Source organism: Nylanderia fulva, unplaced genomic scaffold (assembly GCF_048542155.1).
Source record: "Nylanderia fulva isolate GAGA-0341 unplaced genomic scaffold, ASM4854215v1 Scaffold36, whole genome shotgun sequence".
Lineage (NCBI taxonomy): Eukaryota > Metazoa > Arthropoda > Insecta > Hymenoptera > Formicidae > Nylanderia > Nylanderia fulva.
Genome location: NW_028190433.1, coordinates 627485 through 641513, shown reverse-complemented (window position 1 = coordinate 641513; position 14029 = coordinate 627485). Strand labels below are relative to the sequence as shown.

General features: G+C 33.9%; 1 protein-coding gene across 2 annotated transcripts in view; it reads right to left on the bottom strand.

Annotated features, from left to right (window-relative positions):
• LOC114941908 (vesicular acetylcholine transporter-like) overlaps positions 1–14029 on the bottom strand; it is a 95381-nt gene that overhangs the window by 7703 nt on the left and 73649 nt on the right. The window contains exons 5-12 of one of the 2 annotated variants that reach the window (XM_085485279.1): positions 9978–10150; positions 9080–9260; positions 8108–8282; positions 6573–6802; positions 4164–4375; positions 3855–3977; positions 3169–3373; positions 877–1077 (exon numbers count right to left, since the gene is read on the bottom strand). In XM_085485279.1, coding sequence (XP_085341405.1) covers positions 877–1077; positions 3169–3373; positions 3855–3977; positions 4164–4375; positions 6573–6802; positions 8108–8282; positions 9080–9260; positions 9978–10126 — 1476 coding nt within the window. In that variant the 5' untranslated portion in view covers positions 10127–10150. The remainder of the gene's footprint in view (positions 1–876; positions 1078–3168; positions 3374–3854; positions 3978–4163; positions 4376–6572; positions 6803–8107; positions 8283–9079; positions 9261–9977; positions 10151–14029) is intronic. The other variant, XM_029317092.2, reaches the window with a different exon arrangement.

Genomic DNA, 14029 nt, shown 5'->3' with positions numbered 1-14029 from the left:
AAGCAAGAAAAGTACGTCACTGAAGATTTTAAATCACTGCCGATTGTCATCTTGAAGAGAAATTAACAATATTGAATTTATTTTTAATTAATTTTATTTTTAATTAAAATTATATTTATACTTAGAATTAGAATTAAAAATAATTTATATTTAAAAATATTATAATATAAATTTATATAAAAATAATATTTGCAAAATATTCAGGGTTGGGTAAGTTAATGATTTTTTAAAACTAAGTTAAGTTAAAATTAATTGCTTATATAAAATTAATTTAGTTAAATTAAAAGTTGCATGAACAAAAAATTAACTCAGTTAAAGTTAAGTTAAGATTAAAGTAACTGAAGTTAAATTAAAAGTTAATTTTTAAAAACATTTATATTAAATTAGAATTTTGTTTATTAATGTTTATAAAATTTATAATAACAAACAACAAAGAAATTTTGATTTTTATACAGAAATATATATTTTTGGTAATTACAATTGATGACAAATGAACATAAAAATTAATAATACTTTATTTTAAAAATAATACGTTTATTATAAAAAAAAACAATAATGGTATTCAGAGATAAAAGAAATTTAACTTAGGAAAAAAGTTAATAAGTTTATATTGAAAGTTAATAAGGTCAAAAATAACTAGTTGAATTTAAAAATTAATACATTATAAGTTAATTAAGCTATGTTAAAAGTTATTAACTTTTTCTTTAACTTTTAACTAATTAACTATTACCCAACCCTGAAAATATGATATATGCGTCTCAATATCGTGATGTTAATTGGACGGCCAGAATGTGAAGAATTTTGCGATTTTCGACGCCGATGACAAATATGTTTGAATAAAATACGTCGGAAGAACGATCGACCCTGATCACTGACCTGCGACGTCGAGAGGGCGAAGTGATTAACGATCGCGTAAGCCTCGTCCGTGAAGATGTCCGGCATCGGATCGCCGGCCTCCTTCGCCGCATAACGCAGCCCCATCAAGTGGTTGTCGATACCCTGGCCGTATATGTTGTCATTCATCTCTTTGGTCTGCCTCTGCACCGCCAGGTCAAACAGCTCCTTGATCCTTTCCGTCTGGAGAAGCGAGCCGGAAGCAACAACGTTCAATTGAGTCCAACGCGATCGATTTTACGATTCTTCTTTCGACGAAGATTCTCGCGATACACGTCGAACGACAACGTTCGGAGAGAAATCATGAAGGAATCACTTATTTTTATTTATAGGTATACATACATATATAAAATATAATACGTTTTATATTTTATATTTTTCGTGTACATTAGACAGCTGTTTTATACTTTTGCGACATATTCGACAAATGTTATTTAAGGAATTGTAAGCCAATCTTACTGTAGCTAAAATGATAATTTCTCCCTTTCATGATTTACCTTAACTTTAATTTTTTTTCTGTGATTACTGTTATTTTGTGAGGTAGACAACACACTGTGTGTGATAAGCTTTTTCTTGCGAAATGCGGTCAAAAGCAACATCGAACGTGAAAGCAATAGACGTTCATTAAATCAATGTTTTGAAGATATCACATTGAATGCACAATATGAAGAAAAAGTAAAGATTAATGTCGCAAATTAAATGAAAATAAGTTATATTGTACGAAAAAAATATAAGCGAATATATTTCGATAAAATAATTAGGTTTACCAATTAATCAAGCGAAAATGCAAATTAATGGGTATTTTCGAAGAAGATGCGTTTATTTGAAAAAATATTTTTCTAACGAACGTTTACCAAGAGCAATCTAAAAGTGACGATGGCGGAAAAAGGAACGGCTGAGACAACACACCTGCTAAAGGGAAAAAAAACAGAGCGCGGTAAATGTGAAACAACAGCTCATTGTGCTGCGAGTATTTTCCGAACGAGGGTGGATCGTATAAGAGAAACAAACGGAATATCCTCGCGGAATTTGCCCGGGGTCTCTCGAGAATCGTGTAAACACTCGATGAAGGAAGAACGAACCGTATCGCGGTCACAGGTCTAATTGATTGCCTTTTTCTTGAGAGTATTTATTCTTTCTTTCGTTCATCGTCCGGCACATTCGCTTAAAGTAGATCTAATTCGATGTGCAGTCTTTTGTAATTGCATCTTCTTTTCCATTGAAACTTATTTCGGCATAAGATAGAACTTTTAAAGAGAGAGAAAAAAGATATATAAATCATTAAAAAGTATAAATTATTTACAATATACTGTTTTTCATTTAAAAATGAAAACCATGTATGTAAATAATTTTTACCAGTACGAAAACTCATACGTAACATTTTCACACACCATCTTCGTGCACATTATAGATAAATATAGACATATACGTAGTGTGATAAATAAGCAAAGCATTTAAAATCGTGTAATTGCAGAAATATTACAGAAATAATCAATTAATGAAAATGACGACAGCATATTATAATGGGAATAATAATTTAATCTAAATTATATGAAAATATGTAATTTTTGAAACTAAAAGAGACAAGGGACACACATAAACGGATAAAAAGCACCGTAAATCGAAACCTTTTCACAAGTAGATTCATTTGCAATGGGCAATGCAAATGGACAATGCGACCAACCATTGAGAAACTTTTCATAGCACTGCAAAAAATGTATGTAATATACATAAATGACAATATCTTTGAATATGCAATCTTTTACTACGAATTCTTTTCGCGATAAAATTGCTGTAATTATAATGATTAAAAATGCACATTTGCATAAATTAAAAAATTGTCGATTAAAAATACTCAAAGACTTTTGCAAATAGTATTTTTAATCAACAATTTTTTTAAGTCGTAAAGAAAATGTCTTGCAAAAATGCGCACTTTCGATCATTGTAATATCCACTACTTTTAATTTTATAATTACCGGTATATATTTAGGAGGCTATTTTTAAGGTTTCGTTATTTTGCGCAACCAAATAGCTTTCTTAATTATAAATTATCGTAATAAAGTATCATAAAAGTTACACAAAATATAACTCATATATAAATAAAATTTATTTATTGATATAAAACGCAGGAAAAAGATAAGGCAATAACGAAGCTAAAAGTAAAATAAGTAAACGCATTCCGCTCGACCTTGTCGCAGCTCTGTCGAGTGTACTCGAGTTGTGTGTGTTACACGACACGAGAATCGCATAGGAAAAATGCCAAGTTTCAGTTACACTGTAAATGGTGAACTGAACTCTTTTCGGGCTCCCGTCTACGGCGTTGTTGGGCTGACTCGTTTGACCGTGAGGATCACCCTGGCACATCGCCTTCGCCCACGCGAGGGCTTCCGGACTGGCTGCCCGGATGCAGTCCACTCGACCCAACGCGAACCTTCGGACGCCGGCGCTCTCGTAAGTGGCCACCAATTTCCCATGGAGTCTGTGAACATCACGAGAATTTATTGACACTTTCATTCTCATACACTTTTCGTCATTTCACATATGTAACAATAGAAGAGAAAAGTAGGAAGAGCTATTATTCTGAGATTTTTTAATTAATATAATTTTGCTATCAAGATGTTATATGTATAATCAAGATATGAAGATATGAAGAAACGAAGAAGAAAAATTAAAAGGACAAGATCAAGTTAATGAAGATATGAAGAATCGAGGAAGAAAAATTAAAAGGACAAGATCAAGCTAATGAAGATATGAAGAATCGAAGAAGAAAAATTAAAAGGTCAAGATCAAGCTAATGAAGATATGGAGAATCGAAGAAGAAAAATTAAAAGGACAAGATCAAGCTAATGAAGATATGAAGAATCGAAGAAGAAAAATTAAAGGACAAGATTAAGCTAATGAAGATATGAAGAATCGAAGAAAAAAATGAAAAAGATATCTTCATGATGCCTTTATTTTACCTGAAATACGTCAGCTGGAGCGCCAATTGTATGTAAGCATCGGGACTGACTCTGGATGTCTTTATGAAGTCTTTGGAATAATCTTCGAACCACAAGATACAAAGATCCAAATCTTCGACCAGTCTGGAACATGAAGATACGACTATTTCTGATCAAATTTTACACACGAAGATGCTCAACTGCGCAAGATATTGAATCAACAATTGAAGATTTTTCAAGTTTGATTTTTTTTTCGCAATTTTCGTCGCGGATTTAATTTGCCATGAGAAATTAATGATAAACCTCCGTATAATCTTTTCGAGTACTCACGCATCGAAGTTCGTCATGGCCTCTCTGATATCGTTCAGACTCTGCTCGCTGAGACACCATTCCAGCTTCTCGGGCGCTGGAAGATGCGAGGATACTAGATTCTCATCCGGTGGCGACATAGAGTCCACCTTTTCGGTTAACTCCTCGAAAGCTTTGAAGATGGCCGGTGCCTCGCCAGCGGAGTGCTCGTATGTCAATCCCCACATTCCGTCCTGCGTTAAAGATTTATGAAAGAATTATAGACGAGTGTAGCATTTTCCATAATATATATATCCCTTAAAAAAGAAACCCTATCTGGAATAACTTTCATTACACATATTTTATGATATTATTGTCGATTGATTTAAAAATATTAATTTAGATAATTATATAATTATTTAAATTAATATTATTTAATTAATTTCGATGGGCTATGAGGAAATGATTACAAAATATTTACAAATGAACAAATGCTAATGAATATGAATATATATATATAACACAGAAATGTATATTAAATAATTAAAATTTATAATGCATCTATTGTTATTCATCACAAACATATTATATTATTACACAATTTCAATTATTATACGAATAAAAAAGTAAAACTCTTCTCTCGACCGTACTGGCAGTACGGTCGAGAGAAGAGTTTTACTTTTTTAAATTCTGTCTGGCGATTCTCAAATATCTACGTTTTTATTTTTTTATTATACGAATAGTTAATAATTTATAATTTTATTAATAAATAATGTTACCATTACACACACATATTCACAATTAAAATGAAAGAACAAAGTAAACTGTCTTATTTAATATACATCAATTTATACAGTTTAAACAATTTATAGACTCACTTGTAATTTGATGATTGCAGCTATATATAGTTTATATAAATATAGATATCGAAGCTACGAGAAAATACAGAACTGTATCTCTAGCGCGATATATTAATTAATTATTCAGTCGCAAATGGAACGATACGAAATTGGACTGAATTATATCACTATTTTCATTGTCCAAGAAAATATCACGATAGGAAGAAGCTAAAAATATTTCGTATTTCGTTGTGTTTAGAATATATAAATAGGAAGAATTTTCTCTTAATTTATCCTAAAAATCATTGTAATTGTGGGACAATATTATAAGAATTTTATAAGAGTTTCTCTGATTACTATCACTTACCACAATATTTACCACAATAAGAGAGATATAAAAAATTTACTCCGTACATATTAATATTTTTATTGTGGTAAATATTAATCAGAGAAACTCTTATAAAATTCTTCCAATACCATATTGTCCTGTATGATTACCATGATTTTCATGGTAAATTCTAAGAAAAAATTCTCTCTGTGTATATGAAAGCGCGGTGTCGTAAGTCGCAGATTCACGAATAACGATTTCGCCCGTGAACCCTGACACCAATCATATCGAAAGGTGGTCTTGGAAGCGGTGAAAGTAGTATAAGTCCAATTTTACTGAGGGAGCTATCCGCGGAAAATACATAGGTATATATCCATTGCAAGAATTGTTATGTGTGTTTGATTGGGGACTCGCGCGGGAAAATAGCGAATGGCGCTATTTTATGCGTACCCGGTGTATTATGTTGCGTATTTTCTGTTTACATCTGGTTGAACAAACGTTCACTATTGTGTATATATTAAAGGCATTGCATTATTAATCGCGGGGGACTCGATTTCCCGTGTATTATGGTTGAACGCGAGTTTTGATAATATTACATACATTAATTAGAATTAATTTACAAACTGCGTTTATTTTTAATGGTTTATTTATTTTATCTGATAAATATTAAATCAGGGTGTCTAGCAGTCAGGGAAATCTGGAAAACTGGGCATTGCCAGGGAATTTTAGAAATCTGGAATTGTCAGGGGAAAATTTATGGAGGAAATTTTATGCTATTTATCTACAATAGATTTTTTCACATTATTCTACATTTGTCTCAATAATTTGAAATTTTTATTAAATAAATTATAAACTTTTCCTTGACTACCAGCACATTAATTTCTCGTGTTGTTAAAAATCGATTCATCTACAGCGTGTTCGTTAATTTATATTTTCATCGTCGTGTTATTTTATTTCAATGTGTTTAATAGAGATAAACTAAAAAAAATTTGATATAAAGTAGTTTATAGTGACATGTTATTTCGATTATTGTACATAATGCAGATTGTATATTTTTTTAACTTCCTAACATTTTCATTGTTGGCAAAAATATTTTAAGGATGTCATGATTTAACATATAATTGATTTAGCATATATATATATAGATATATGCAAATTATATATTTGGAAAAAATAATAAAAAGTCAGGGAATTTTTTTGATTGAGTCTGCTGGACACCCTAATAAACTGCGTTTATTAAATAATTTATTTATTTAATCTGTTAAATATTGAATGCGTACGTACTTTGCCAAGAATAGCGTGGAAGGTCTTGTCGAACCAACGATTCGCGCCCAAGTGTCGGGACCCTCCGCCATGAAGAGCATGATGAAGCACGTTCGCGTAATCTCGATCGCCGATCCATCGATCCTCCTTCTTTAAGGGATTGTTAAACGTGGTCGGTAGCACGTCGTCGTCGACGCAAACGACACATAGACAGCGCTCCAACAGCTCCAGATTGTGACGATTGCGCTCGCCTAGAAGTGGTTTGCAGCCTCTCGTTAATTCCGATAATGATCGGATACAATGGTATCGCGATTTTCGCACCGAACGTAATATTCGCGCATTGTTGTACACTGTTGTAATGATTATTGTGTATCATAAGTGTGTAGTAATGATGAAGCAACGATATGCTTGTAACTACGATAGGAATCAAACTAGAAGGGAATAATTGGAATTATATTTTCAAAATATTTGAAAAAAAGTTTCATTCCTGACTTTGTGTTTTAAATCATTTGAAAATTAGATTCTCCGCGCAAATTGAAATTTATGTTGATTTGAGATGTATTTCTATAATTTGTGTATTTTAAATATTTTTATTAGTTTCGTTGTGACATATTTAGACGCACATACACACACACACACACACACACACACACACACACATATATATATATATATATATAAAAGTAACAAAATCATCTTTTTGTATCTCGAGATGAGAAAGACAACAATCAGAATTACGTAACATAAGTTTAATTAGTTTCAGTATACACCTATCGTGCGAAACATCAGCGCAACGTTTGCGCTGACGAGAGAGATTTGTCATAACACGGGGGACCTCGCACAACATTTTTATTTTAACGAGAATTACAATCTCTTTTTGTTATCTCTCTGCGATTCTCCCGCCGTTAATTAATCAACGCAGGTCGCGGTTAACTCGTTACCGCTAGCCGTTTATTCGATTTACTGGCATAGATAGGTCGTAGATCCCCGTTGAGCAAGGTCGGGTTAGAGAGTTAATGGGAATATTGCGAATATTGGTATAAGCGGAGAACGCGAGTGGATAATTATGGCGAGAGGGTAAAAGGTCGACGAGGGTCGTCTGAAGACGCGACCGTCCTATTTTTTGGATAACTGGATCATCGTGTTCCTCTTTAAAACGACAGAATAAAATCGTAACAGAGCTTCGCGAATTTAAATTGATTAATTGATATTGATTGAATTAATTTCTGAATTTAATTTTAAAAATTGAATATGTATGGACTAATAAAGTTTTATTTTTCAGAATAAATAAAAATAGAAATAGTGTAATAGCGATATACATAAAAAAAATTAACGGGCCAAAAAATTGGAACGAAAATCTCATTTTTCTTAGAAAACTTTGGAAAGTTACACAAGTTTTCTATATAATTAATTGCAGTTTAAGAGTTTAATAGCCAAAGTTCTTGAAATGTTGGACAGTCCTTTGGAATCACATTGCTTATTTACTGAACGAAGCGCTTAAAGTGTGATATTCTTTTCGCGAATTGATCGACATTTTTAAAGTTGAATACACGCACTTTTTATCAGCTCTTCCCGCGCCTTCGCCCAGGCGGGTCGTTTCGCAGTCGTGAGAATTCCAACAGGGGGTGTTCTGGGGTCGGCTTTAGTCTCCATAATCCTTAATAACTGTTGGACCAATTCGACCTCGGTGATCCGACCACGATCGGACGCTCTTACCGGTACACTATAAAACTGCAACATTACGATATCACGCATCAATAATGTATTTCTTTTCTCGATACCGTTCTTTGACTGAATTATTACTCGATTGTATGTAATTTTGCGGATTAAACAGTTGAGTTTTTTTTAAATTAACTAATAAACAATAGTATAATCGATAGATCAAATTCTTCAAATAATAAGAGCCGGATTTTGCGTTTAATTCTAAATATTGTCCACAATTTGAAGTCACCTGTCATTACCTGTTATTACTCAGTTGTACGTACATTTTGCGGATTAAACAGCTGAGTTTTTTTTAATTAACCAATAAACTTAAAACAATAGTATAATCGATAGATCAAATTCTTCAAATAATAAGAACCGGATTTCGCGTTTAATTCTAAATATTGTTCACAATTTGAAATCACTTGTCATTACCTGTTACTACTCGGTTGTAAATTGAAAAAAGAATTTGTTAACTTAATTAAAATTTCCAACTAAATATTATTTTGTTAATTGAACATAAAATATAAAATATTTAAATTAATTATAATATATTAAAATTCACAACACGTATATTTGAATTAAATATGAATATATTAATATATGTTCAGTTAACAAAATAGTAATTTAATTGAAGGGTTTAGTCAAATTAACAAACTTTTCTTCAGTGTACGTACATTTTGCAGATTAAACAGCTGAGTTTTTTTTTAATTAACCAATAAACTTAAAACAATAGTATAATCGATAAAATTCTTTAAAAAATAAGAATCGGATTTTTCGCGTTTAATTCTAAATATTGTTCACAATTTGAAGTCACCTGTCATTACCTGATTATGATGCGCGACGATAATGTGATCGCCGGAGGACGCTCTATCCAGGACAATTTGCTCATCGGTGTTCACACCGGGTCGCCGATAAATCCGGAACATTTGATAATGCTGCGCCATGCAGAGCGGTTGCATGGTTTTACCGTCCTTGGATTTCACGCGTTCAACTTCCAATCCGGATCTGTCCACATCAGTTTAAAGCTTATTTTCGTAATTTAATTTTGCATGTTACTCTCTGTCACATAAGCGAGCTCAAATATAGACAGCCACATTATAATATGATTATTTGAGAAACAAATTGAATTAAAAATTCTTATACTATCCAAAAAAGGAGCAATGTTAATCAATTGAACATTAACAATTTATTGAATTCTCTTCCTCGCGAGATGAGGGTTCGTTCGCGATCGAGAAATCGACGGCGGGCCTCTCGCGAATTTGCATGTTTTACTTTTTGAAAGAAAGGAGAGGAACCCCGTCCGGATGCAGGATATACTGCGTGGATCCTTTGAGGATCCGCTCATTCTCATCCCGGCTCCCTTTCCTCTTTATGCTCGCTTTCTATAGATCTTACGGTCCGGATTTCCTCTCGCAGACGTACGCCCTCTCTCTAAATTGATTCCAGTGCGGCTTCTTTTTGTCCCCGACTCACAATCAGTCGACGACGACGACGACGACGATGAGTCGATTGGCATGTCGCTTCTTATATTCGCGCGATTAATTTTTAAGGCGAATTAACGCTTCTTTATCCCGACCACGACGGAATATATCATTTAAAATGAAACGATAGAGTGTTTGCGCGAAAAGAGAATTGTTCGAGTGTTATGTCTAATGTGAAACGAAATTTTGTTTCAGACAAGGGGTTGCTTTCTCTTCGGAGAGAAATAAGAAAATTTCTTACCTATCGAGCAACTCCTGATAATTCAGCAATTCCGTGAGAAATCGCGCGAGGAACACGGCGGCTTCCTGCTGGTTGGCAAATCTCTTCGGCTTCGCGGCCACGCCGGGGTTGCTGTTGATCGGCAGAGCCAAAGGGACGGACAGGTACATGTCATTTAACCACCATTCTGTCGCCTGCAAACGGCACGATCAATATATATAAAACGATGAATAAATATATATATATATATATATAAATTTTTACGCGCACGTATATTGTGCAAATAACAATTATAAATTGCAATCGAACCAATATATAATTATTACGTTGGATTACAAATTATAATAAAAAGAGAAGGTTATTAATTACTGGTTTATAATTGAAAATTATATAACCGTCCGATTTATGCGATGTGGGTAATAACAATCGTTACGTTACAACGAACGCGGTGAAGTATTGCGAGATTGCGCAATAATAATTACGCTAATTACTCAAGATGACGTCGCGCGACGTTGCGTGAAAGTATCCGGAAGTGGTTATATCACTCGAAATAAAATAAATTAGCGAAGAGATGCGCGTCGGGGAAATCGCAAAACCCAGGTCATCAGTAGTAAGTCACGAGCGTAATTATTTGAGCGACAATAAGATCCGCGAGATGAAAGAAGGATGTCGAAGAATGCGTCGAAGATGTTTTCGAAGATGCTTCCCGGGAGATAAATCACTCATTCGGACAAAATTATTACAATTTTTATTAAAATCAATACGAGGCAACTCTAGCAATAATATATATATGTAATATATTTGAATATTAGTCTCTCTTAGAGGCAAAGTTAGAGATGCATTTTAAATCTTGGAATGCAATTCCTGGACATTTCTCCCGTTGTAAATTACATTATGGTTGTCAAGAGCGAGATTTAATTTTACTGTCGACTCCTTATTCCTATATTTAATTGTCGCCTATAATTTGTCGCGTATAATTCAACGTCGCTTTAACGTCGCGATGTCCCTTTTTCCACACTCGTAAATCGGGGATCAGCTCCGGCGCGTCATTAAATGCGGATTAAACAATCGAGTTTTGCCTTCAATTTCGGTCGCGCAATAAAATTGCTCGCGCTAAAGGGGAAAGAGTTCGAAATTATATATTCAAGCAATGTTTTTTAAAAATTATGCTCGCTATATTAGCATAATATCTAAATAGATTTTTTATTACATTAATATATAATAATATAAAGTGCAGCAGAGAGACCCTGGGAATGAACTAAAAAATTAAAAGCTAATACTTGGAGAGAGATTTTAAAATATTCTAGGGTGAATTATTCTCTTTTCGAATATTTTATAATTTCTTCCTTGTTTCTCTTTTCTCTCTGGAATTTCAATTGGAAAAGATCTCTTCATTGAAATATATTTTTTTAGCTTTATTTTAAAAACCTGAGAATACTTAGAACGACATTCATCTCACTCGTGTTAATAGTTTAATGCTTGTATCTTATATTCTCGTATTATTTACAATTGTGTATATATATATATATATATATATATATATATATATATATTGTATATGTGTGTGCGTAATACAGGTAATGTACGGATGCCCAAAGTCTGTCACTCAATATCCCGCGGTGTATATACATTGCTTTTACCGTTTATTCGCGTTTTGTGATGTGTTTGAGATGTCTTTTTATTTATTTTACGACACGTTTCTCGACGGAGGTAGCCAACATGGACTTTCTCGCAAGCGTAACGAGATAGTCGAGAAGGTACATCAAATATGTGTTATCGTCGCGTCAAGAAGAATATATTTTCCGCGACACACCTTTTGTCTCTCTCTCACGCAGGAAATCCGCGGTAGAGATACATACCTCGCGTTTATTTAATGGAGAAAACGTGTGCATGTCCCGCGGCCAGTTCCGCGTCAACGAAACCGCGTTTAATATCACGACAGAGAGTATAATAGCGAGGTATATCCTTCATTTGTGGAGAGATGTTTCCATTCAATTTAAAGTTCATTTTTCTAAATGATAAATTCTTCGAAAAAAAAAGTATTTTATTTTTTAGACATATCCTTCATTTCTGAAGAGATGTTTTCATTCAATTTATAAATTTAATTTTTCTAAACGATAAGTTCTTCGAAAAAAATTTTTTTTCGAAAAATTAATTACTGGGATATCGATAGGGATATTAAAATGAAGTTCTTCGGCGGTTTCGTCGATGAAAAATTCCTTCCAAATTGGTCAAAGGGTCGAACAGTGGTAGGGATGTATTGACAGTAGCGAGATACCCCGTATGATCGGACCGTTTAACTTTAATGCTGGTCTTCTCGCGAATATAACTGCGCGTTTGCAACATGAGCGATCGTATAATTGCATCCCTCGAAGCGGAGTTTCTTTTTTTTTCTCTTCGCGGTTCCAGGTCAGTGTAACGAATCGAGAAGCTCGCATGCATGTTTCACGAAGTCCGTCTCCACGTCGATACGATGTATCAGGTGCTTCGTGCTTTCGAATCGTCTATAGATAGAACTTACGAGCTCGACTTACCTCGTATTCGTAGAATAGTAGCTATATTTGACCGGAGATGACATCGTTTCGACGCGCAGAAACGTTGCCGGAGATTCTTTTTTTAGATTGCCGATATACATGGTTTCGATGATCCAGCGAACAAAGCATGGATGGGAATTTTTTTCCCGACCGCAAATTTTCTCAAATTAAATCTAATTTCACCAATTTTTTTCTTTTTTTTTTTTTTAATTTTTTTAGAAGAATTCGATGAGACGTCTAATTGAATTTTTTTCGACGTTTCCGCGAAAGACATAGAAATCGACGAAAATTACTCGATTAAGATTGCAGTAAGATTGCAAGGATACGATCACGATTTAAATGGAGATGCGAATCTGCATGCACTTTGAATTGCCGCCGTAATTGAGCGCGCATGGAAATAATACTTTTTAAAAGGAATGCGCCTTAAACACTCCTATTTTCTGTTTATTAGGAAATTGCGTTTCGTGCAGAAATTAATGATCCGTAATCGTTGTGACATTTAAGTATTCGACATATATGTAGGTACTAGGTATGCTGCATCATTATAGTGCATCACATATCGCATACGTTTACAAAGGCAGCATTACAAAGAAGCTGTGAATACGGCATCGTTCTTCTGCATTATTCATCTCGTCGCCGATATAACAATTATTAAATCCTGTAGATTTAACTTTATAATGAGCTCTCGTTTTCCCACCCCGATTTAACGAAAATTTGAAAGTCGTGTCGTTTAATATCGCATATTTTAATGGAAAATTTTACTTTTATATTATATCCGATTTTATCTGCTAATAGAAATTTTATTTTAGTTGAAAAGCAAACAATTCTCAATTCTTCATTATGCAATCTCCTTTTTTTATTTCGTTATTTCGGGAAATTTTATTTCGTTTAAGGGGGAAAACGTGATTCGCATGCTCAAATATGACAAACGCTGGCTCGGATATGCATCTCGCTCGCGCGAATCCGAGTTACGCAAAGAACGAGATATGCGCGCTTAATGCAACGCGTCGTGAGCAACAAATCGGTTCACGGAGCCGCGCCGAGGGATCGAATGGGAGCACGTCTCGCATATTCAATCCGTGGACAAGACTTGTCCGACCGAGAAGAGCCGGCGACTTTGACTGCCGACCGGCTCCTTCAGGCATGACCGAATATGTTTCGACAACGCGTTGCGCCACACGGTACGCGGATTCACATGTGCATGTGCATGTGCAACGCGCTGCGCAACGTTGTGCATACGCGAGGATGCACGCGAGCGAGCGATGCGAATCCATCTTCGGCGAGGATGCAAAAAACTTTATTATATTTCAATATAATTGAGAGATATTTAGAGGAATTTAAAAAAAATATTCTTTGACAGATTAATTCTAGTCAAATTGATTTAGACATAATTTTTTTATCTAAACTTTAATAAATTGTTTCATTAATTTGTCTTTCGAGAGAAATAAAATTGAAAATAAAAAGGAGATTATCTAAATAAATAAAATGAGAGAAGTTAAATTTCGGAATTCGCATACAAAAATTTTGTATGGTCCAAAT